Here is a 26363-nt window from a genome sequence, read left to right as displayed (position 1 = left end):
TAACCTAAGGATATCACACACATTCATGCCCGAGGCAGGATTCGAACCTGCGATCGTAGCAGTCGCGCGGATCCGGATGGAAGCGCTTAGAACCGCTCGGCCACCGCGGCCGGCAGCAAAATATAGACAGCTGGAATAGTGTTAGTTTCCTCCCTAGAACTTCTAAGTCTGGTGTTAAGAACAAACACGAGTCCAAACTGTTTGTTACAACTCTTGAACGTCCCATCCACAAGAAATGAGTCAGAGTTTGATAAACGTGAGTGTCTTTTCGCTGACAGACCCCAATATTGCGTCATTCGGTCCTCTGTTGTCATCTACAAATGAAAAATTTGCTCCCATCGTTCATAACTTTATAATTTTCTTCAAAGAATATTCCTCCAGAATCGGTCGTATCTTGTGTAGGTCCCATTTTTTTCTCCTAATACCACGCAGCTAGTGACTCGCACTTCTGCGTGATGGTAACGGTGTTACTAAGTTGTAACCTCGTTTGTAGAGCTACCCTACGTCTTTAACCGATTTGGTGAAATTGTAGTATCTGTTTCATTTTTTGCGACTGCAAAATGTTTTCGCATTTCATTCGTTGTTTCGTCTGTAATTCAAACATCGCCTGAAACATTATTATTTTTGGTCGCTGTCTTCCTCTGAATTTATTCTTCATAACCTTTACACAAATTCGGTAAGTTATAAAATCTTTGTTGACATAGTCCGCTATATACTGACATGTCAGTGAAAAAGACCAATAAAAAGGTATTAGCATGTGGACGTAATGTGCTGTTCCAGTCTCTTCTGTAACTAAGGTCCTTTGGATCCCTACGTAATTCGGTGCTCTCCGATACACACGATCGAACAGCGGAGGAGTGGTACTCAAGCGTCAACTTTAGGTTACAATATCTCCGGATGTAATTAACATTTTACAATGCAACAAACGGCACTGATTACGTATTTGTTTATATGTTCAGATGTGCTAACAAAACTAACGGGGTTCCATTTAAAAAAACGTAGGTTTGTGTTAAAAAACATACCTCCGTGCATTTTTTAATGGTTTGTGTTAACCAATTACAGTAGCCCCTCTCCTCACGTTCGGTCTGTGGAATCGATTCGTCAGTATTTGATGTGGTTTACGAAATATATCCAACGGTAATGTTAGGTGACTCACCCTGTATATCGTACATGTTTATATATCAATGTCCAACAGACAAAGAGATATAAATGAATTTCCTAACTAATATTATAGATCAACTGCCCAAATATGCCCTTTTTATGGCTATGCAATCTAATACAAATACGACACATGACTGACATCATCTCGGTACCAAATATTAGAAGACACCACTTTCGAATATGATGTACAGTGTTATGCAATTCAGTGGAAATAAAGTTACGTGATCACAGCTGTTTAGCTTTCTAGCCCTAATAAGCCAAAGCGGTTAACAATATTGCAGTTGGTGTGTCGGAGTGGTGGTTCTCGTACATGTCTGCCACGACGAAAGAACTACAGCCACAAAATGTATATATAAAAACTCATTCAAACATTAGGATGGCAGAAGGCGGTTCTCTGACTACTATAATCTAATACTGTCATCTTCTGCAGACGAGAAACGCGAAGTCCAAGCCACAAGAACGGAGTTCAGATAACGTCTCAACGTGAGTATAGACAGAAGAAGTACTCAAAAATGGCTCTGAGCACTATGGGACTCAACTGCTGAGGTCATTAGTCCCCTAGAACTTAGAACTAGTTAAACCTAACTAACCTAAGGACATCACAAACATCCATGCCCGAGGCAGGATTCGAACCTGCGACCGTAGCGGTCTTGCGGTTCCAGACTGCAGCGCCTTTAACCGCACGGCCACTTCGGCCGGCTAGAAGAAGTACTCTCAATCACTAAACGCTGAGTACTTAACGATGACTCCGCAGCGAGAGGCGCAGTCGAGAATTGTGTAAGTTCTCAAAGTACAGTGCCTAATCGTTCACTAACTATAAAACGTCCTGAGACGAAAGACAGCAAATCCGTCTGTACCAACAAAAGTTGATACGGAGCAGCGACTGTCAAAACACGGGCGCTCAAAACGGAAGACCGATTTCTCTCCGCTGCTGGCTTGCCAGCAAAGCTCAGCTCTCCTCCCTCGTAATTGCAAAAGGCGAATCATATTCTCGAAACCACGGAATATTCTCCCTCTCTATAGACTCTTCCAAAAGCCGACCAACCATATTTTAGTCTTTTGTCGTCCAGCGCGGAAAGTTTGCGAGGAAATATCTGTTCCCGTTAATTAGGAATTCATACAATGGTACACTTCTCAGAGTAAAAACCCTCGGAAATAACCCAGCCTGCGTGATTTACGAGGTAACGCTACCTCATTCCTCTCTGTCGCGTCCAAGATTTTCAGTTTTTCTGAAGTATTATCCGGTTATCCTTCCGGCCTCGCTACAATACCGACCGGCCGCCGCTCTATTGTGCTTCAGCTCTCAGGTGCGCCGACTGTTTGTCTTGGGCTGCTTCCTGTGTTAAGCAGGACCAACACACCTGTGCGGGCTTCTCCACCCAGGGTCTGAGTTACGCCTTCCGTTTCATTTCCACTGGCGTTCCAACCTCTGCTAGTATAGGCAATCATTCGTTACGCAGTTTTCATAATAAAGACAATCCATCACCTTTCATGCAATAAGTGTTAACAACTATTTACAAGGTGTACGTGACAATGTCAGTCTTCCTTAAATATTCATATACAGGGTGGCCCATTGATCGTGACTGGGCCAAATATCTCACGAAATAAGCGTCAAATGAAAAAATTTCAAAGAACGAAACTTGTCTAGCTTGAAGGGGGAAACCTGATGGCGCTATGGTTAGCGCGCTAGATGCCGCTGCCGTAAGTCAAACGAATATCAACTGCGTTTTTTCAAATATGAACCCCCATTTTTTATTATCGTGTAGTGCGTAAAGAAATATGAATGTTTTAGTTGGACCACTTTTTTCGCTTTGTGATAGATGGCGCTGTAATAGCAACAAACATATGGCTCACAATTTTAGACGAACAGGTGGTAATAGGTAGGTTTTTTAAATTAAAATACAGAAGGTAGGTACGTCTGAACATTTTATTTCGGTTGTTCCAATGTAATACATGTACCTTTGCGAACTTATCATTTCTGAGAACGCATGCTGTTACAGCGTGATTATCTGTAAATACCACATTAATGCAATAAATGCTCAAAATGATGTCCGTCAACCTCAATGCATTTGGCAATTCGTGTAACGACATTCCTCTCAACAGCAAGTAGTTCCCCTTCCGTAATGTTCGCACATACATTGACAATGCGCTGACGCATGTTGTCAGGCGTTGTCGGTGGATCACGATAGCAAATATCCTTCAACTTTCCCCACAGAAAGAAATCCGGGAACGTCAGATCCGGTGAACGTGCGGGCCATGGTATGGTGCTTCGTCGACCAATCCACCTGTCATGAAATATGCTATTCAATACCGCTTCACCCGCACGCGAGCTATGTACCGGACTTCCATCATGTTGGAAGTACACCGCCATTCTGTCATGCAGTGAAACATCTTGAAGTGACATTGGTAGAACATTACGTAGGAAATCAGCATACATTGCACCATTTAGATTGCCATCGATAAAATGGGGGCCAATTATCCTTCCTCCCATAATGCCGCACCATACATCACGTACCTGGATATGTTGGAACAATGGAGGTTCCCTCAAGCTATAGAAGATTCCCAGGACTTCATTTTCCAACAGGAAGGAGCTCCCCCCCCCCCCCCCCACCACCACCATTGGCACCGTTATGTACGAGGCTTTTCGAATGACTCCCTTCCTCAGAGCTGGATCGGTCGCAAGGGACTTGAGAAACTACCTCTGCACTTCTGGCCACCGAGATCTCCTGATCTCACACCCTGCGACTATTTCTTATGGAGTTATGTGAAGGAAGCTGTTTACGTTCCGCCTCTACCAACCACTCTGAACGATCTGCTGCCGTGCACTCAGTAAAAGCAGATATGCTTTCGCCTGTGTGGGATGAATTTGGCTACCGCATGGTAGTTTGCCCTGCAGCCAACTGTGGCCACGTTGAACATTTATAACGTTTATCACGTTTCTCATTATTAAATAATTAATATAAACTAACTAAATGTTCAAATGTGTGTGAATTCCTAAGGGACCAAACTGCTTAGGTCTTCGGTCCCTAGACTTACACGGTACTTAATGTAACTTATGCTACGAACAACACAAATATCCATGCCCGAAGCAGGACTCGAACCTCCCGCGAGGGGTGGGGGTGGGGGGGGGGGGCAGTCCGTGACACGACGCCTCAAACCGCGCGGCCACTCTGCGCAGCTAAACTGATTAATTAGAAATTATTAAATTTATTAATTTGGTATCAAACATTATGAAATTGTTTTGAAACTTCCTCTTTTCATTGGAATAAAGCTTGTTCATTTTGGATTTTTTTTTAAAAAATACGAAATTTTCAAAATGGGTCCATTATTTAGAACAACTTTGTATTATTTACACTAGGAAAACAACTATCTACCTCATCAATAAATTGAGATATGTAGGAATTTGTTAGCACTACTGAAGTGACTCTCTTCCGTATTTGTGTATAGCTAAAATATTGCACAAAACTGATCAAATTTTATTTCAGACTGACGGATTTTCGTTCTGAAATACAATAAAAAATTAGCTTCTTCGAATTTGAACAGTTTATATATTTTTATTTTTACGAAATCTAAAATTAGACAATGGCTTAGTAAATGGCAGAAAAAAAGCGATATTCGCCCCACAAGCGAATGTTCGAACCGCCCATCCTCCTCCCAAGCCGTTGTTCCCCGGAACGCACTGTATTTGTTCCTATCCAAGTGCTAATCCATCCCCGGCCGAGGTGGCCGAGCGGTTCTAGGCGCTACAGTCTGGAACCACGCGACCCCTACGGTCGCAGGTTCGAATCCTGCCTCGGGCATGGATGTGTGTGATGTCCTTAGGTTAGTTAGGTTTAAGTAGCTCTAGGGGACTGATGACCTCAGAAGTTAAGTCCCATAGTGCTCAGAGCCATTTGAACCATTTTGTTAATCTATCAGATCCAAGTAAGCAGAAAGGTTCACCTTGATCTGAGACCATATCCTCACCGTGCAAACCTTTGCCGCCCCGCCGTGTGACGCAGGCGGCAGATGAACCGGTGCGGCGCGCGCTGTACCGGCAGAAGGTGGCGCCGCCGGGCTCCGAACCGCGCTTCATGACGCTGGAGGAGGGCGTGCGGCGCATGCGCACCGAGCCGTTCGCCTTCCACTCGGAGCTGAGCCCCGCCTGGCAGCTGGTGCAGGAGACGTTCCGCGAGGAGGAGAAGTGCGGCCTGCAGGCCATCCCCTTCCTGCAGCTCATACACCCCTACATCGCCGTGCAGAAGAACGGCGCCTACAAGGAGATGTTCAAGATAGCGTGAGTGCCGCCGCCGCCCTCTCCAGAATCAATCAAAAAAAAAAAAAAAAAAAAAGCTATTGTGCTTCTGATTATAAATTACAGGGCGATTTGGTTCTGAAACTTTCTGGCAGATTAAAATTGTGTGCCGCACACTCCGCTGCAGAGTGAAAATCTCATTCTGTAAACATCCCCGAGGTTGTGGCTAAGCCATGTCTCCGCAGTATCCTTTCTTTCAGGAGTGCTAGTTCTGCAAGGTTCGCAGGAGAGCTTCTGTAAAGTTTGGAAGGTAGGAGACGAGGTACTGGCAGAAGTGAAGCTGTGAGGACGGGGCGTGAGTCGTACTTGGGTAGCTCAGTTGGTTTTTTTTTTTTTTTTTTTTTCAAACAAAAGACGTATGCGGTCAATTGGATCGCTGGACATGCAACGAAATATTTGTATTCGTACGATATTAAGTCCGTGATGGATTATCGGATGTATTTACAAGAACAACACGACCTCATACGGAGTCATACGAAATGCAGGACTTACTTTTCCAATTTTTTAGGAAGTGTTTTTCACAATCCGCCCGACAGCTGGGGTGTCCCAAAACTGAGAAGACTCCTGCAGCAGAACGACTAGAGACAGTACTGCGCGGTTCAGTTCTATTGGCATATAGCACACTGAGAAGAAAACTGGCCCCTACCTGTTGGCGCCAGTTATGACTGGATTATGTTAAAGTGTACAAAAACAAAAACAAAAAAACTCACACACACACACACAACGATGGTAAACACCGAAATCACCTCAGAGAATGGTCCTTCGAATGGTCGACGCAGGAGAAATACATGCCGCCCAGAAAGGCAGAAATGGTCAAGATTACATGGCTTTATGCCAGTTTTATGATGTGACGCTGTGTGCTGCAGGGATTGTGATGCAGATCATAACTTCATTTTCACTCCCGCCCGTGACTAGGATTGTCATTTACTTTATTCATGTTCAAAAAAAAAAAGAAAAAGAAAAGGGGGCGACCGTTACGTTGATTTTATGGTTTCCAAATTGTTTTTGCTGTCTCGATACTTTTCTTATGTCTAGGACAGCACAATTGTACGAATAAAGATTGTTTGTTTACCCTTCCTTCGTGTAAAGAAAAAAAAAAAGTTGGTAGAGCACTTGCCCGCGAAAGACAAAGGTCCCGAGTTCGAGTCTCGGTCCGGCACACAGTTTTAATCTTCCAGGAAGTTTCATATCAGCGCACACTCCGCTGCAGAGTGAAAATCACATTCTGGATTTGGTTCTGTATTCTCTGACACTGAACTCTTACAAAGATTATGCAGAAGAAAAGAATCTTCTTTCCTTTCTTTTATCAAACACGTAGTACCTTAGTAGGGGAACGGTGATGTGTGTCATCCTACACCACCGGCCATCACAGATGAAGTTTTGCGATTGCACCCAGGTGTCGCTGACGTCTTGGCACGATGTTTCGACTGAGAATGATTCAGCCATCTTGAGGCGAAAATTTTACACCGGAGAATATTGGTGCATGTTACTAAGTTTATACCAATAGTTTGTGCGGTGGCGTATGTACACGCATCAAAAAAAGTTTTGCATCACCTCGGTTCAGAGAGTTCCGGAACCTGTACAGGAAATTGGAATAGAGCTCAACATAAACGTCACTTATTTTATTGCTCATGAAAACCACACATTGCATGTTGTACCACCATACAGCGAGACCTTCAGAGCTGGTGGCACAGATTGCTGTACATAGCGGTACCTCAAATACCCAGTAGCACCTCCTCTTGCATTGATGTATGCCTGCATTCGTCGTGGCATACTCTCCACAAGTTCATCAAGGCACTGTTGGTCCAGATTGTCCCACTCCTCAACGGCGATTCGGCGTGGATCCCTCAGAGTTATTGGTGGGTCACGTCGTCTATAAACAGCCCTTTTCAATCTATCCCAGGCATGTTCGATATGGTTCAGGTCTGGAGAATATGCTGGCCACTCTAGTCGAGCTATGTCGTCATCCTGAAGGAAGTCATTCACAAGATATGCAAGATGGGGGCGCGATTTGTCGTCCATGAAGACGAATGCCTCGCCCATATCCTACCGATATGTTTGTACTATCGTTCTGAGGATGGCATTCATGTAACGTATAGCCGTGTCGGCGCCTTCCATGACCACCAGCGGCGTACGTCGGCCCCACATAATGCCACCCCAAAAAAGCAGCGAACCGCCACCTTGCTGCACTCGCTGGACAATGTGTCTAAAGCGTTCAGCCTCACCGGTTGCCTCCAAACAAGTGTCCGACGATTGTGTGGTTGAAGGCATATGCGACACTCATTCATCGGTGAAGAGAATGTGGTGCGAACCCTGACCGGTCCATTCGGCATGTTGTTGGGCCCATCTGTACCGAGCTGCACGGTGTCGTGGTTGCAAAGATGGACCTCGCCATGGACGTCGGGAGTGAAGTTGCGTACCTTGCAGCCTATTGCGCACAGTCTGAGTCGTAACATGACGTACTATGACTGCACGAAAAGCATAATTCAACATGGTGGTGTTGCTGTCAGGTTTCCACCGGCCATAATCCGTAGGTAGCGGTCATCCACTGCAGCAGTAGCCCTTGGGCGCCCTGAGCGAGGCATGTAATCGACAGTTCCTGTCTCTCTGTATCTTCTCCCTGACCGAACAACATCGCTTTGGTTCACTCCGAGACGCCTGGACACTTCCCTTGTTGTGAGACTATCCTGGAACAAAGTAACTATGCGGACGCGATCGAACCGCGGTATTGACCGTCTAGATATGGTTGAACTACAGACAACACGAGCCGTGTACCTCCTTCCTGGTGGAATGACTGGAACTGATCGGCTGTCGGATACCCTCCGCCTAATAGGCGCTGCTCGTGCATGGTTGTGTACAGCTTTGTGAGGGTTTAGTGTAATCTCTGAACAGTCAAAAGAACTGCGTCTGTGCTACAATATCCACAGTCAACGTCTGTGTTCAGGAGTTTTGGGAACCAGGGTGATGCAAAACTTTTTTTTTAATGTGTGTACTTAGGTTATTGCATGGTTAGCGCCGTCTGTCGAGTTTAGCTCCCTCTTAGAGTACTGCTCCACATGAGGCGTGTAGTCTCATGGCATTATGCCTTCTGTCAGATTGCGGGGCCGATTTAAAATTCAGATGTCAACATAATAATATTAATAGTAACTAGATTTGTCATTAAATGTAAAACATTACATTTCCGAAGAAATTAAAGAAATCGCCAGGTCCCATGCCTCATCCAATTCAAAGCCTCCATCCCGATTAACAGGAACTGTCATTAAACGTATTTCCATTAATTTCTCGATAACTGAAAATCAGAAGGATCTCGTCGGGGATGAGATTTCTGGGGCAGAATAATCCATAAAACGACCTGGAGATACAGTGTTCGGCTATGGCTGCAAAAGGTGAGTTTGGTAATCATGTTCAACACTACCGTGGACTACCATAAGTAAGTGTAGACTACTGCAGTTTTCCTAGTAGCTTTGGTCAGTTAAGGTCGCGCCCGCGTTGCCTGTACATTAGGTGTGTTGCACAGCTGTTGGGTGTTACCTCACAATGATTCCTATCTTTACATACGAGATCAATATTTTACTAGATTCCCATAAAAACCAAAAGCGATGAACCATCTAGAGACGGAGTGAGGACAAACTCTGAAGAGTCAAAGAAACTGATACAACTGCCTAAAATCGTGTAGGACCCCGCGAGTACGCAGAAGTGCCGCAACACGACGTGACATGGACTCGACTAATGTCTGAAGTAGTGCTGGAGGGAACTGATACCATGAACCCTGCAGAGCTGTCCATAAATCCGTAACAGTACAAGAGATGGAGATCTCTTCTGAACAGCACGTTGCAAGGCGTCGCAGATATGCCCAATAATGTTCATGTCTGGGGAGTTTGGTGGTCAGCGGAAGTGCTGAAACTCAGAAAAGTGTTCCTGAGCCACTCTGTAGCAATTCTGGAAGTGTGGGGTGTCGCATTGTCCTGCTGGACTTGCCCAAGTCCGTCGGAATGTGCAACGAACGAGAATGGATGCAGGTGATCAGACAGGATGCTTACGTACATGTCACCTATCAGAGTCGTATCTAGACTTATCAGGAGCCCCATATCACACCAACTACACACGCCCACACCATTACAGAGCTTCCACCAGCTTGAACAGTCCCCTGCTGGCATGCAGGGTCCGTGGATTCATGGGATTTTCATACCCATACACATCCGTCCACTCGATACAATTTGAAACGAGACCCCTCCGATCAGGAAACATGTTTCCAGTAATCAACAGCCCAATGTCGGTGTTAACGGGCCCAGGCGAGGCGTAAAGCTTTGTGTCGTGCAGCCATCAAGGATACACGAGTGGTCCTTCGGCTCCGAAAGCCCCTGTCGATGATGTTTCGTTGAACGTTTCGCACGCTAACACTTGTTGATGGCCTAGCATTGAAATCTGCAGCAATATGCGGAAAGGTTGCACTTCTGTCACTTTGAATGATTCTCTTCGGTCGTCGTTAGTCCCATTACTGCAGGATCTTCTCCGGGCCGCAGCGAAATCGGAGATTTGGTGTTATTCCTGATATTCACGGTACACTCGTACGGGAAAATTCCAGCTTCATCGCTACCTAGGAGAAGATCTGTCCCATTGCTCATGCGCCGCCTATAACACCACGTGCAAACTCACTGCCTTTGTAGCAGCAGTAACCGATCCAGCAAATGCGCCAAACACTTGTCTTATATAGGCGTTGCCTAGTTACAAATCTCTGTATCTGAATACGCAAGGCTATACCAGTTACTTTGCCGCTTCAGTGTATAAAGAGCCGGATAACCTACAGAACACTTTTGTTCCGCGCAGTTACTCTCTTGTCAGTTACTTAATAATAGACAGTATTTATAACAAAACTGAAATTGTCAACGATTATTTCAGGTCTTATTCAATAATTTTTGATTTGTGAGTACAAACAAAGGGATGTTTCTGTGCAAAGATATTTTTGTTTTCCCGTGCGCTGTTCAAGATTGCAATAATGAAGAATTATTGTGAAGGTGGTCAGATGAACCCTTTGCCAAGCACTTAAATGTGGTTTGCAGAGGATCCACGCAGATGCAGATGTAGAAATAACGAAAACAAGACAGATTTATCATATAGCGCTAGGAAACGCAATTTCCTCAGTAGAAAGGTAAAATAAAAAACTGCAAGACAAAAATAAGTCATGTTGTGTGCTGTCCTTAGGTTAGTTAGGTTTAAGTAGTTCTAAGTTCTAGGGGACTGATGACCATAGATGTTAAGTCCCATAGTTAAAAAGAAAAAAAAAAATAAGTCAGACATAAATTTAATACTTCGTCGAACTTATACATAAAATATGTTTGTGTTATTCGTATACAATTTTCCCATTTATTAATTATAACAGGGAGCTCTTGCCTTTCATCATGATGAAGCACGCGAAAATTGTTAAAGGTGCTGAGGGAGGTAGAATGAAGCAGCTGGTACCCCACTTTTCCGTTCGAGAGGGAAACGATAGAGAGACAGCTTGAAGGTGGTTCATTGAATTCTCTGCCAGGCACTTTATTGTGAATAGCAATCACGTAGATGGGAAGGGATGGGGGGTGGGGGGGTGAGGGTATTTCGCCCGTCGCCTAGATAGATGGAGAGTAAAGCCAACTTCCTTGCCACAGTGTAACGAACATATTCGCATTTTTTGTCCGCCGATAAGAGCATTTTCTGCTGGTTAGATTCATCTTCAATTCTCGCTCGCAGAAAGATTCGTACCTAAAGACTGGAAAATTGCTCAAGTCACACCAATACTCAAAAAGGGATGTAGGAGTAATCCGCTGAATTACAGGCCCATATCACTAACGTCGATTTGCAGTAGGGTTTTGGAACATGCACTGTGTTCGAACAAAGAAGTAAACGACTTATTGACACATAGTCAGCACGGATTCAGAAAATATAATTCTTGAGAAACACGACTAGCTTTTTGTACTCATGAAGTAATGAGCGCTGTCCACAGTGGATGTCAAATTGATGCCATATTTTTAGATTTCCAGAAGGCTTTTCACACCGTTCCTCACGAGCGTCTTCTAACCAAACTGCTTGCCTATGAAATATCGCCTCAGTTGTGAAACTGGATTCGTGATTTCGTGTCAGAAAGATCACAGTTCGTAGTAATAGACGAAAAATCATCGAATAAAACAGAAGTAATATCCAGCGTTCCCCAAGGAAGTGTTGTAGGCCCCCTATTATTCCTGGTCTGTATTAACGACATAGGACACAATCTGAGTAGCGGTCTTTGATTGTTTGCAAATGATGCTGTCATTTGCCGTCTTGTAAAGTCATCAAATGACCAAAACGAATCGCAAAATTATTTAGATAAGATATCTGTATGGTGCGAAAAACGGCAATAGACCCTGAATAAAGAAAAGTGTGAAGTTATTCACATCAGTGCTAAAAGAAATCCCCTAAATTTCGATTACGCGATAAGTCACACAAATCTGAAGGCTGTAAATTGATCTACATACTTAGGGATTAAAATTACAAATAACCTAAATTGGAATGATCATATAGAAAACGTTGTGGGTAGAGCAAACCAAAGACTGCGATTCATTGGCAGAAGGTGCAACAAGTCCACCAAAGAGACTGCTTGCCCTACGCATGTCCGCCCTATTCTGGAGTATTGCTGTGTGGTGTGGGATCAGCATGAGGTGGGACTGATAGATGACATCGAAACAGTTCAAAGAAGGGCACCTCGTTTTGTATTATCGCGAAATAGGGGAGATAGTGCCACAGACATGATACGTGAATTGGAGTGGCAATCATTAACACAAAGGCGTTTTTCGTTGCGACGCGGTCTTACATTAAAATTTTAAAAATCACTTGTTCAAATCTTTAAAATTTTCTTCTCTATCTGAAATTCTTGTTATCCAGGCCTTAAGCCCTCATTTCCTGTATCTCCAGTGTGTTGCCTTCAGACGAGTTTTATGTAAAATTTTGTAACTGAGGCCTTCAGCCGTGTGTATTCCTTAAGGCAATTTTAATAACTTGTGTTCGGGCCTTCAGCCGTATTGGTTTTGAATGCTTTTAAGGGCACGCGTGATTAAGTGTTTTAGGAAAATAAAGTTTGTATGTTTTGTGCAACTGATAGTAACTGATTTTGGCCCAACTATAACCTGATCCGCTCTGTCCTGCGAAACCAGATTTCAAATGTATTTGCAGGCGCAAGCTTGGAAAAACAACCCACTACGTCAACTGCAATGGGGCTAGTAGGTTTCAAAATGAGAGAAATGGGGGCTCCCACAGAAAAATTTGAGTGCTCGTTTTTCCCGCGCGCCGTTCGAGAGTGGAACGATAAAGAGACAGCTTGAAGATGGTTCACTTAACCCTGTGCGAGGCACTTTATTGTGAATAGCAGAGTAATCACGTAAATGTAGATGGGAAGAGAGGGGGGGAAGGGTATTTCGCCCATCGCCTAGATAGATGAAGAGTAAAGCCAGTGGCCTTACCACAAAATTGGTTCCCATCAGATCATCGAAGTTAAGGGATGACGATCTTGGCTATCACTTGGATGGGTGACTGTCCAGTCTGCCAGACACTTTTGGGAAGAGAGCTGCACTCACCCCTGTGAGGCCAATTAAAAAGCTGCTTGTCATAGGAGCGGCGGCTCCCGTCACAAAAACTGAAAGCGGCCTTAAGAGCGGCGTGCCAACCACATGTCCCTCCTCCTCTGCATCCAGTGACGCCTGTCGGCTCAGAATGACACGGCGGTCGGTCGGTACCGCTGGGCCTTCAAATGGTTCAAATGGGTCTGAGCACTATGGGACTTAACATCTGTGGTCATCAGTCCCCTAGAACTTAGAACTACTTAAACCTAACTAACCTAAGGACATCACACACATCCATGCCCGAGGCAGGATTCTAACCTGCGATCGTAGCAGTCGCGCGGTTGCTGGGCCTTCCAAGGCTTGCTCGGACAGAGAGATGGGGAGCAAAATCTCACTTCCCCCGAACGTTAGACCAGTGGCTTGAGCAGTGTGCCGCTGCACTCTGCTCGCTGTGTAGCCCATTTGACACCTGCTGTACGTGCCCTGCAGGTACCGGCGCATCTGGGAGCGCGGCCTGCAGCACCGCCAGCTGTCCCGGCTGTACACGACGCGGAAGCCGCGCTGCGCCGCTGGCCGGGGCAGCAGCTTCGTGTCGGTGGGCATCGCCGACTGCTACCCCGCGCTGCTCGTGCCCGTCTACGGCGTCGCCTTCGCCGTCGTCGCCCTCTTGCTCGAGATACTATTCCACCGCAGGTACGTTGCGCCCCTCTGAACAAAACTATGTGAATACGTGAGTAGTGATAACAAAACCAGCCACTGTACTTGAATCCAACATTCTTTTTAGCACATGCTACCAGTTTCGACACCAAGTGGTGTCATCTTCAGGCTCCAACCATAACCTGCCATCCGAAACCGTTTACATGCACAATGAACAGACTTGTATGCAGCGGACCAAAACTGTTGTGGATGGGCCTGAAACTGGTGTCGAAACTGGTAGCATGCGCTAAAAACGATAAAAAGTGTGTTTTTTAGGGAGCACATTGTGCTCTTGTGGGAGCGATCTAAATGCTTGTAAAACAACAAACTGGTAGCCTAGATCGCAGGAATTCTTTTTATTCCATGATTACCGATTTCGCCGAAACTAAAGCCGCCATCATCGGATCTAGGGAGAACAGAAAACGCTATAAAAATGGGCTTGGATTCCACTTATATAACATGTATACGGCTTGGGAAGAGAGTTAGACAGGGTTGTAGGCTCTCCCCGATGTTATTCAATCTGTATATTGAGCAAGCAGTAAAGGAAACAACAGAAAAATTCGGAGTAGGTATTAAAATCCACGGAGAAGAAGTAAAAACTTTCAGGTTCGCCGATGACATTGTAATTGTCTCAGAGACAGCAAAGGACTTGGAAGAACAGTTGAACGGAATGTATGGTGTCTTGAAAGGAGGATATAAGATGAACATCAACAAAAGCAAAACGAGGATAATGGAATGTAGTCGAATTAAGTCGGGTGATGCTGAGGGAATTAGATTAGGAAATGATACACTTAAAGGAGTAATGGAGTTTTGCTATTTCGGGAGCAAAATAACTGATGATGGTCGAAGTAGAGAGGATATAAAATATAGATTGTCAATGGCAAGGAAAGCGTTACTGAAGAAGAGAAATTTGTTAACATCGAGTATAAATTTAAGTGTCAGGAAGTCGTTTCTGAAAATATTTGTATGTAGTGTAAACAAGTATAGAAGAGAAACATGGACAAATGGTTCAAATGGCTCTGAGCACTATGGGACTTAACTTCTGAGGTCATCAGTCCCCTAGAACTTAGAACTACTTAAACCTAACTAACCTAAGGACATCACACACATCCATGCCCGAGGCAGGATTCGAACCTGCGACGAAACATGGACAATAAATAGTTTGGACAAGAAGAGAATATAAGCTTTCGAAATGTGGTGCTACAGAAGAATGCTGAAGATTAGATGGCTAGATCACATAACTAATGAGGAGGTATTGAATAGCATTAGGGAGACGAGAAATTTGTGGCACACCTTGACTAGAAGAAGGGATCTGAGGCATCAAGGGATCTCCAATTTAGTATTGGAGGGCAGCGTGGAGGGTAAAAATCGTAGAGGGAGACCAAGAGATGAATACACTAAGCAGATTGAGAAGGATGTAGGTTGCAGTAAGTACTGGGAGATGAAGAAGCTTGCACAGGATAGAGTAGCATGGAGAGCTGCATCAAACCGGTCTCGGGACTGAAGACCACAACAACAACAAAATATAAATTTAGTTACATATCTTGCGACACATATAGGTTACAACATCAAGGCAAATAATGGTGATATTAATAGTTGCCCATACCACGCAGGTTTTACAAAATTGTCGCAAGTAGCACATAGGCTTTCAAGAGAGATGATATTATAAATATTCAAGTCTCTCCATCACACACAAGTTCAAGCTAGGTACTACAGTAACTCAGGCTCTGTTCTTACACTACAGTCCGCATCGCGAGATGGCGCTAGCAGAAGAGGCGCCAATGAATGTCACAGCTCGCGTCGTAACAGGGTCTGCATGTGTGGTAACACTACGTCATTAGGGCTTGTACATAATTCTAGAGATTACTGTATCACATAAACATATACAAAACTTATGAAAGCTGCAGACCTAAACAACTGTACATCTGCCCGGTCACATATACGACATGTCGAAAAGCAAATGCAAATTTCATGAGAACTGCAGAATTACAAAAATGTACATCTGTCTGGTCCTTTATGTAATAAGATACGAACATACATAGATATTTTATGGGATCTGCAGGGTTATACACAGCCCACCAGTCTGCTGATATACAAAATCTAACGAGAGTATATACAAATTTTAAGAACATTACAGGGTTATACAGTGCATACCCGTCTGGTCATATATAAAAATACCAATAAAACACACCTTGTGAATGAGACACTTAACACTTATAATGGCATCTCTCTTGGACGCCTATGTGCTACTTACGACAATTTTGTAAGGCCTGCGTGTTATAGGAGACTATTAATATCACCACTTATGTTGTAACCTGCATGTGTCCTAAGGTATGTAACTAAATTTATATGTGTACATGTTATGTGAGTGGAATCCAAGCCCCCTTTTGTAGTGTTTTCTGTCGTCCCTAGATCCGATGATGGCGACTTTAGTTTCGCCGAAACCGGTAATCATGGAATAAAAGAATTCCTGTGATCTTGGATCCTAGTTTATTGTTGTACAAGATAAAAAGAGTGAAAGACTTTGGATTGAAATTCAATCGCTAGTTTTGTTATCATTATTCAAGTATTTCGTGTCCAGCTGCAGACCCACTTTCCTTGATGGACTACCAGGGAGGGATATGTGAACGCTCGTCGATCTACACCGCTGAGCCAAGGCACTACGACCACCAGCTCACTCGCGCGCCCAAATGTGGAACGCAGTGAAGCAGCGATCCTACACCAAATGGATTCGCCAGTCCTTAGCAGCTCTCCAGAGATGTGTAGCACCAGATGTGTACATTCAGTTCATATGTGTGTGTGAGTGAGAGAGAGTTCCTAAGGGACCAAACTGCTGAGGTCATCAATCCCTAGACTTACACACTACTTAAACTAACTTATGCTAAGAACAACACACACTCCCATGACCGAGGGAGCACTCGAACCTCCAGCGGAGGGGGCCGCGCAGTCCGTGACATGGTGCCTCCGTTCATGTAATTTCTGTAAATTATGGGCTGGTGTTTATGGGATGGAGCTTATGCAGGTTGAGGTCAGACAGTTCTGGCGACCAAGCCATCAGTATCAGATCACTATCGCGCTCCTTAGAGTCCTGTAGCATAGTTCTGGCAGTGCGACACGGATAGTTATCCTGCTCGAAGGTGTCATCGCCATCGGGGAAGACGTCAAGCGTGAAGGAATGCAACTTCGCGGCAGATTAAAACTGTGTGCCGGACCGAGATTCGAACTCTGGGCCTTTGCCTTTTGCGGGCAAGTGCTCTACCAACTGAGCTACCTAAGCACGGCTTACGACTGCACATCACAGCCTTACTGCCGCCAGTACTACATTCTAGACTTTACAGAGGTCCTGTGGACTACTTAAATATTACTGTGGAGCATCTGCGTCACTTCTTTCTGGAATGAATTTTCATTCTGCAGCAGAGTGTGTGCTGACATGAAACTTCCTGACGGATTACAACTGTGTGCCGGACCGAGACTCGAAATCTGCATGATTCCTTTTTGCGGGCAAGTATCAACTGAGCTACCCAAGCACGGCTTAGAGACCCTCCTCGTAGCTTTATGTCCGCAGCTAGTGGTCTTGCGGTAGCATTCTCGCTTCCGGCACACGGGGTCCCGGGTTCGATTCCCGGCGGGGTCAGGGATTTTTCCTGCCTCGAGATGTCAGGGTGTTGTTGTGTCGTCTTCATCATTCATCCCCATTACGGTCGGAGGAAGGCAATGACAAACCACCTCCTCTAGGAGCTTGCCTAGTCGGCGGTGCAGGTCTCCCGCATCGTTCCCTACGCTCCTGGGAGTATGGGACGTCGCCATCATCATCATAGCTTTATGTATGCTAGTAACTCGTTTAATACTTTCCAGACTTTACAGAAGTTCTGTCGACTACGTGAACATTACTGCGGACAACCTTCACCCCTTTTTCTGCTGAATGAACTTTTCAGTCAGTGGTGGAGTGTGTTCTGATATGAAACTTCCTGTCATATCGAGACTCAAACTCTGGATCTGTACCGTTTTCAGACAAGTGCTCTACCAGCTGAGCTACCCAAGCAAGACAAGGCAAAGGTCCCGAGCTCAAGTTTCGGCCAGGCACACAGTTTCAATCTACTAGGAAAGTTTCAAATCATTGCTCTTTCCGTTGCAAAGTGAAAATTTCATTCTGGAAACATCCTCAGGCTGCGGCTAAACCATTTCTCCACCATATACTTTCTTCCAGGAGTGTTAGTCCCGGAAGTTTCGCTGGAGAGCGTATCTGATGTTTCGTAGGCAGGAGATAGGCACTACGGAAGTAAAGCCGAGATAACACGTCGTGAGTCATGTTCGGGGAGCTCAGTTTCTCGAGCATTTTCCTGCGTAAGACAAAGGTACCTAGTTCGAGTCTCCGTCTGGGTCACAGATTTAATCTGCCAGGAAGTCCCATATCACAGCGCTGCAGAGTGAAAATTCATTCTGGAAATGAAGGGCAGCAGAAGATCAGCAGTAATTTTCACGTAGTCCACAACTGTGATGCTGCCTCCGATAACTACGACAGGTCCCGTGGAAGCCGAAGTGAATGTTCTGCATAACATTTTACTGGTCTTACAACCGCCATGCTGTAACAAGAAATGTGATTCATCCGACCAGACGATACGTTTCCATTGATCCACGGTCCAATCTTGTTCATCTTGTGCCTGGTACAATGATAACAGACGATGTAATTGAGCCAACATGGGAACTCGCAGGGGTTACCTGCTGCGTAGTGCGCTGTACAGTATTTCCTGAAGCTCTTTTGTCTGATTCGGCATTGTACTCTCTGTTATCAGATCTGCCACATGTCTTGCCTGTTTTACGGAGCACGTAAGCCTCCGACGTTCACGTTTGTGAAAAGATGTGGCCGTCCAACTCATTGCGCCTACTCATGGTTTCATGTCCTTCAGTTTCATGTCCGTTAACTACTTTTCTTATGTGCTCACCACAGTAAAACTTGAACGGCCGACCGGGTTTATCGTTTCCGAGTCGCCCATTCCCAGTCGGTGGGTCATAGCACTTTGTCCTTTGTCAAAGTCTCAGAAGTCCGTGGATTTCTCTCGACTTTTGAATGGAGTTTCAGACATGATGAAAAGAAAACCAACAAAATTTCGAACTTTTTCTGGTATTTTGCAAATTTCTCTGAAACTAAGCGTTTAATCGAGGAGCTAAAAGTATCAGAAGTGTAGAACATTAAATTCTGTATCGATTTAGCAGCAAAACGTTGCTATTTGATTCCATTTAATTACATAAAAGTTCCGCCAGAAAACGGCGATTTGCACCCTTTTCGTAAAACATTTGTTTTCGCTCTATTAAACATACAGCATATGAGAACTGGCGGGTATGACGCTTTATAGGACAAATGTTGCAGAGTATCAAATTGTGCTTTCAAAAAGTCAAACAAAATGAAAAATACCTCACTGGTAAGTATATATTGCCATTACTCAATTATAAATAAATCGAATAGTTAACGACCAACATCAGCTTCCTACTTTCCGTTCAATAAATTTTTCCACTATTCACATTTTTTATTTCTCTTTATGGTACATAATCCGTAACCTACACATTGTCGAGATAATAGTGAAATTAGCAGAAAAAATAAATATAAATTGCTTATAAGTGTTTTAGTGAAAAGAAATGTCATAGGTTTATTATTGTTCTATTAGGATGAGAGAAACTTCATTCAGTTAACAAAAAATTGAATTACATGTGATTATATAATACTGCATAATGTTTTACAATGAAACAAAGAATCTTAGACTAAAAGATTGATGTTTAGCTATGTAGAATCTCTTTTCCATAATTTTACGATTGTACGTCTTAACGCACTTGTAGGACGAGGGTCCAAACAATACTAATTCTAATTGTTCCATTTCTCCCGTTTCACATCCTCGGCGGAATCCCTTCTTCATTCTTCCAAACTGTCATTATGTATGCCACAGTCAGCAATGCCAATCATAGGGACGTTAGTTGGAACATTAGTACAGAGTTAGTCACTGCATAGTTTGCAAATGGTGGTATGCTTAGCTTTGTTTTTCCTGCAGGAACACTCTCCAGGGCACCCTGTATCACATGTGCAGTAAACAGTCTTCAACAGCAGATGCTGTTTCTTCAGTAGTGGGAGAAACGTCAGTGGACGGCCCAGAATAAAGAAACAATCACAAGTCATTCGTTACTTTACAAGAGTGCAATAACCTTTTATTGCACGGATAACAGTGACCGCTACGGTCGCAGGTTCGAATCCTGCCTCGGGCATGGATGTGTGTGATGTCCTTAGGTTAGTTAGGTTTAAGTAGTTCTAAGTTCTAGGGGAGTGATGACCACAGCAGTTGAGTCCCATAGTGCTCAGAGCCATTTGAACCATTTTTTTTATAACAAAAACATTCATAACATACAGGTGATAATAGTTCCTAGCAGTGAACGTAATTAATAAGGCGCAACTAATGCGTGACAATAATTAGCGCCTGCAACAGATTTAAAATGTTAACAGCAGCTCGAATTTCAGCAGAATATTAGATAAAATGATTAAGGAAAGACATTCACGCAGTTACTCCAAAATTTCTTCAATGAAACCAATTGATGATTGATATGGTAACTTAAACGAAGAAAATGCACCATTTTAGGAAGAACCAACAAGCAAGTAGTACAATCAGATGTAATTCAAACACGCCGTTAGCGCTGGGAAAACAATGACAGCAACGATGCTAAGGATTACTGTTCCAACATTTGGCTGGTCAAAGGGGATACTTGGCATTAATCCACATAACTTACAAGAAGTGTGGTAACATTAAATTTCACACGCCTGTTATCTGACGAGCTGAGGCCCATTAGGTAGTAATATTTTATGCAACGAGCACAGGAACAAGTTTCAACGAAAATATCCAATATTTCATCAATCAGAGAAGCCCCGTGGGCATAACAAGATGCTGACGTGGAAGAATAATAAAATACCATTTAAAAACTGAGCATTACACCAATATTAAAATTGTTACGTTAAAACGAAACTTCAATCAGGGAAAACATGGATGGGGCAGGTACGGTTAAATTAACCTCCGATTGCTACGAGATGGATGGAAGACGCCGTAGCAAGCCAGGAGGCCGCAACGTCTCAGAGGCTACGCTGAGACGGAAAGCGGCCCGCTGCCCGCGCGCACGTGCGCACAGGCTACGCCCGATGGACGGGTGGGTAACAGTGGGTAACAGACAACACCCCGGGGCAGCGCCTCCAAACGGCACGGTCAGCTCGGAAAGCCGAGAGCAAAACAAGCAAACATATAATTCAAGCCTAATAATCATGTTGTTGTTGTTGTTGTGGTCTTCAGTCCTGAGACTGGTTTGATGCAGCTCTCCATGCTACTCTATCCTGTGCAATCTTCTTCATCTCCCAGTACCTACTGCAGCCTACATCCTTCTGAATCTGCTTAGTGTATTCATCTCTTGGTCTACCTCTACGATTTTTACCCGCCACACTGCCCTCCAATGCTAAATTTGTGATCCCTTGATGCCTCAAAACATGTCCTACCAACCGATCCCTTCTTCTAGTCAAGTTGTGCCACAAACTTCTATTCTCCCCAATCCTATTCAATACCTCCTCGTTAGTTACGTGATCTACCCACCTTATCTTCAGCATTCTTCTGTAGCACCACATTTCGAAAGCTTCTATTCCCACTATATCTAACTTTAACCTATCAATTTCCCTTTTTAAATTTTCTAACCTACCTGCCCGATTAAGGGATCTGACATTCCACGCCCCGATCCGTAGAACGCCAGTTTTCTTTCTCCTGATAATGACGTCCCCTTGAGTACTCCCCGCCCGGAGATCCGAATGGGGGACTATTTTACCTCCGGAATATTTTACCCAAGAGGACACCATCATCATTTAATCATACAGTAAAGCTGCATGTCCTCGGGAAAAATTACGGCTGTAGTTTCCCCTTGCTTTCAGCCGTTTGCAGTACCAGCACAGCAAGGCCGTTTTGATTAATGTTACAAGGCCAGATCAGTCAATCATCCAGACTGTTGCCCCTGCAACTACTGAAAAGGCTGCTGCCCCCTCTTCAGGAACCACATGTTTGTCTGGCCTCTCAACAGATACCCCTCAGTTGTGGTTGCACCTACGGTACGGCCATCTGTATCGCTGAGGCACGCAAGCCTCCCCACCGACGGCAAGGTCCATGGTTCATCATAGAGCATATGAAAATGCTCAAACCAAGATAAGAATGCCTGCCGTAGTGGCCTATCGGTTCTAGGCGCTTCAGTCTGGAACCGCGCGACCGCTACGGTCACAGGTTCGAATCCTGCCTCGGGCATGAATGTGTGTGATGTCAGGTTAGTTAGGTTTAAGTAGTTCTAAGTTCTATGGTACTGATGACCACAGCAGTTAACTCCCATAGTGCTCAGAGCCATTTGAACCAAGATAAGAAACTCTATGTGAGCGTGGCTCCAAGCCCCAACCAAACTTTACTATTAGAACAAGAATATTACAATAAGAATTACTAAGAGAATTAACCGCTTAATCCTACAATAAATTATAACAAGTTAAACAAATAACGAAGAAATCAAAGGACTACTCAAACACGTTAACTTAGGTGACTTAAAAGGTAACAGGTAAATCTTGTGGGATAACAGCGACAATAGTAATTGTACTTAGAGCAACAATTTTTTTTTTTTCAGAATGAGATTTTCACTCTGCAGCGGAGTGTGCGCTGTTATGAAACTTCCTGGCAGATTAAAACTGTGTGCCGGACCGAGACTCGAACTCAGGACCTTTGCCTTTCGCGGGCAAGTGCTCTACTATCTGAGCTACCCAAGCACGACTCACAGCTTTATTTCTGCCAGTACCTCGTCTCCTACCTTCCAAACTTTACAGAAGCTCTCCTGCGGACCTTGCAGAATTAGCACTCCTGGAAGAAAGGATACTGCGGAAACATGGCTTAGCCACAGCCTGGGGGATGTTTCCAGAATGAGATCTTCACTCTGTAGCGGAGTGTGCGCTGATATGATATGAAAGCTGTGAGGAGGTGCTTGGGTAGCTCAGATGGTAGAGCACTTGCCCGCGAAAGACAAAGGTCCCGAGTTCGAGTCTCGGTCCGGCACAGAGTTTTAATCTGTCAGGAAGTTTCATAACAGCGCACACTGCAGATGAAAATCTCATTCTGGAAACAACCCCCAGGCTGTCTCCGCAATATCCTTTCTTTCAGGAGTGCTAGTTCTGCAAGGTTCGAAGGTGAGCTTCTGTTAAGTTTGGAAGGTAGGAGACTGCGAAAGGCGAAGGTTCCAAGTTCGAGTCTCGGTCCGACACACAGTTTTAATCTGCCAGGAAGTTTTTTCTTTTTTTTCTTTTTTTTTTTTTGAAAGGGGCAAAATCACTGCAAAGTTATGGAACTTAATTAGCCAAATGAGCAGAGATTCACTGGGCCACTAGCGTTTGCTTACCAGGACCGTAGACAATTTTACAGCCGTTATCTCGGTCAGGGAAGCAATCACTTATATATAAATAACACTCAATTTCGACGTCATCGGTCACTAAAACACGTGGCGGCCTAGAACACATGATATAATTAATTTCATGCCCGAATGAAAAGATAAGCGATCATTGAACAAGTTGCAATAAAAAGAAATTTTAAAACACATCAGATATGGCACTCAGATAATTTCAGTCAGAGGCAAGAAAGTAGATTTAAAGCTCGAGACAGAGTGACGGAGAACCATAGGCAATCCAGCGTAGCGGGAGCAACTTCAACGCGGGAGCACATGTGTCAACCAAGTAACGAGTACCTCACCCCTCGAAGGCCAGAACAGACGGCACCATAAAGTGAACAGCACTCCAACACACACATCAGCAACTATGTCTGCATAATCCGAGGTAAGCCAGCTGCGTCGACATTTGGCCCAAATATCGGCGACCAACACAACTCTACCGACCACCGGCCGCTTAGACAATCGGGCTACCGTAAGCTCAGTAAACAGCTCACAGTATGTCACAGGTGCCTCTTGTCTCTTCTCTCACAGATAGCAGCTGAACACCTGCCCATGTGGTCAACAACTCGCTCCAAGAAACTACAACCAAAGAGTCAACTAACAGGCGACTGAAGCGCTAGCTGGCGACTAGGCGCAGACGGATTGCGTCAGCAGGCAAAAATGCAAGGTCATAGTACGAGCCGACACGGCTCAGTGGGAGCTAGCACGGCGCCAAATCTTAAAACCTACAAGCCCCTTTGCGGTGTACGTAGTGGGTTGTTTTTCCAAGCTTGCGTCTGCAAATACATTCTCAGAGATCTACATCTACATATACAAACATACTTCGCAATCCACCATACGGTGCGTGGCGGAGGGTACCTCGTACCACAACTAGCATCTTCTCTCCCTGTTCAACTCCCAAACTGAACGAGGAAAAAATCACTGCCTATATGCCTCTGTTCGAGCCCTAATCTCTCTTATCTTATCTTTGTGGTCTTTCCGCGAAATGTAAGTTGGCGGCAGTAAAATTGTACTGCAGTCAGCCTCAAATGCTGGTTCTCTAAATTTCCTCAGTAGCGATTCACGAAAAGAAAGCCTCCTTTCCTCTAGAGACTCCCACCCGAGTTCCTGAAGCATTTCCGTAACACTCGTTTGATGATCAAACCTACCAGTAACTAATCTAGCAGCCCACCTCTGAATTGCTTCTATGTCCTCCCTCAATCCGACCTGATAGGGATCCCAAACGCTCGAGCAGTACTCAAGAGTAGGTCGTATTAGTGTTTTATAAGCGGTCTCCTTTACAGATGAACCACATCTTCCCAAAATTCTATCAATGAACCGAAGACGACTATCCTCCTTCCCCACAACTGCCATTACATGCTTGTTCAACTTCATATCGCTCTGCAATGTTTCGCCCAAATATTTAATCGACGTGACTGTGTCAAGCACTACACTACTAATGGAGTATTCAAACATTACGGGATTCTTTTTCCTATTCATCTGCATTAATTTACATTTATCTATATTTAGAGTTAGCTGCCATTCTTTACACCAATCACAAATCCTGTCCTAGGCATCTTGTATTCTCCTACAGTCATTCAACGACGACACCTTCCCGTACACCACAGCATGATCAGCAAACAGCCGCACATTGCTATCCACCCTATCCAAAAGATCATTTATGTAAATAGAAAACAACAGCGGACCTACCACACTTCCCTGGGGCACTCCAGATGATACCCTCACCTCCGATGAACACTCACCATCGAGGACAACGTACTGGATTCTATCGTTTCAAATGGTGCCATTTGAGGGATATCATTACCAAGTAATCGATTACAAACATCTCTTTCGCTGGAAACTGTTATGCTGTACGAAAGTATACACGCCGGCACAACGGTAGATTCTTTTGTTTGCTCCGAAAGGAGACGGAATGGAACTATAGCATATAAAATATTAGTATACATATAGATATGAAGTTTTACTTGACTTTGTATAATCCATTTCCACAGGGACGTTCTGAGTATTTACAATTGTTCTGAATACTGAAGTATCACTTGAGTACAGGCCGATTTAGAGGACTCTTCACGTGAAGACCAAAGAACACAATGTCCACATTAAAGTTCTGCCTAAGATATTCAATACACTGGAGGCGTATCTAAGATGATGCTGTCGTCTTCATTGTTGACTGCGAACTGGGCCGAGTCTTCCTGTGCTCAGCGGCAACTACATCAACGATTGTGGCGACGTAGCGAAACTCTTGAAGGAGTGGCTACTCCAGTGTTGCTCGCTCATTCGTCATTGTGGCACGCAACGGTTATACTTTTCTGTGATTTCGTTGCAAGGTGCTAATCTTGCTTTGGCAGCCCTCTCTTCGGATGACGCCACAGATATCATATCGCTGGCTTTGGAGTCATTAGGCCGGCCAAAGTGGCCGTGCGGTTAAAGGCGCTGCAGTCTGGAACCGCAAGACCGCTATGGTCGCAGGTTCGAATCCTGCCTCGGGCATGGATGTTTGTGATGTCCTTAGGTTAGTTAGGTTTAACTAGTTCTAAGTTCTAGGGGACTAATGACCTCAGCAGTTGAGTCCCATAGTGCTCAGAGCCATTTGAACCATTTGGAGTCATTAGAGATGGACCACAAGTTCGGAATAAAGGATTAGGAAGATCTCGCGCATTGGGCCGACTCGTTATAAGCAGTTCAGTCTGGAACGAGCGGCCAATGATGAGGGTCGGGCTGGAGCCCCAGTGTCGGAATGGTTAATCCTAAGCAATATCCGCAAGATTAAGTTTCTGAGGAGTCCAGTGAACAAGGGAAGTAGGTCTAAAAAGTTGGATGAAGCCGCGCCACACCGAACCCGGGGTTATTGTGCGGTTCGGTCCCCAGTGGACCCCCTCCCCTCCCAGGAACGTCTCTTACCAGACGAGTGTAGCCCCAAATGTTTGCGTGGTAGAGCAATAATGATGTACGCGTATGTGGAGATAGTGTTTGCGCAGCAATCGCCAACATAGTGTAACAGAGATGGAATAAGGGAAACCAGCCCGCACTCGCCGAGGTAGATGGAGAACCGCCTTAAAAACCATCTACAGACTGGCCGGCACACCGGACCTCGACACCAATCCGCCGGTCGGATTCGTGCCAGGGACCGGCACGCCTTCCCGTCCGGGAAGCAGCGCGTTAGGCCGCGC

The 26363-nt window shown here is 44.7% G+C and overlaps 1 protein-coding gene across 1 annotated transcript in view; it reads left to right on the top strand.

Moving 5' to 3' along the window:
* Positions 1 to 26363, top strand: part of LOC126232768 (probable glutamate receptor) — a 128834-nt gene that overhangs the window by 82077 nt on the left and 20394 nt on the right. Inside the window, exons 6-7 of the mRNA XM_049942819.1 lie at positions 5163 to 5437; positions 13513 to 13716. Coding sequence (XP_049798776.1) covers positions 5163 to 5437; positions 13513 to 13716 — 479 coding nt within the window. The remainder of the gene's footprint in view (positions 1 to 5162; positions 5438 to 13512; positions 13717 to 26363) is intronic.

The sequence above is a fragment of the Schistocerca nitens genome, chromosome 1, assembly GCF_023898315.1.
Source record: "Schistocerca nitens isolate TAMUIC-IGC-003100 chromosome 1, iqSchNite1.1, whole genome shotgun sequence".
Lineage (NCBI taxonomy): Eukaryota > Metazoa > Arthropoda > Insecta > Orthoptera > Acrididae > Schistocerca > Schistocerca nitens.
Note: the sequence above shows the minus strand (reverse complement) of the source record. Positions and strands in the feature narration are given on the sequence as shown.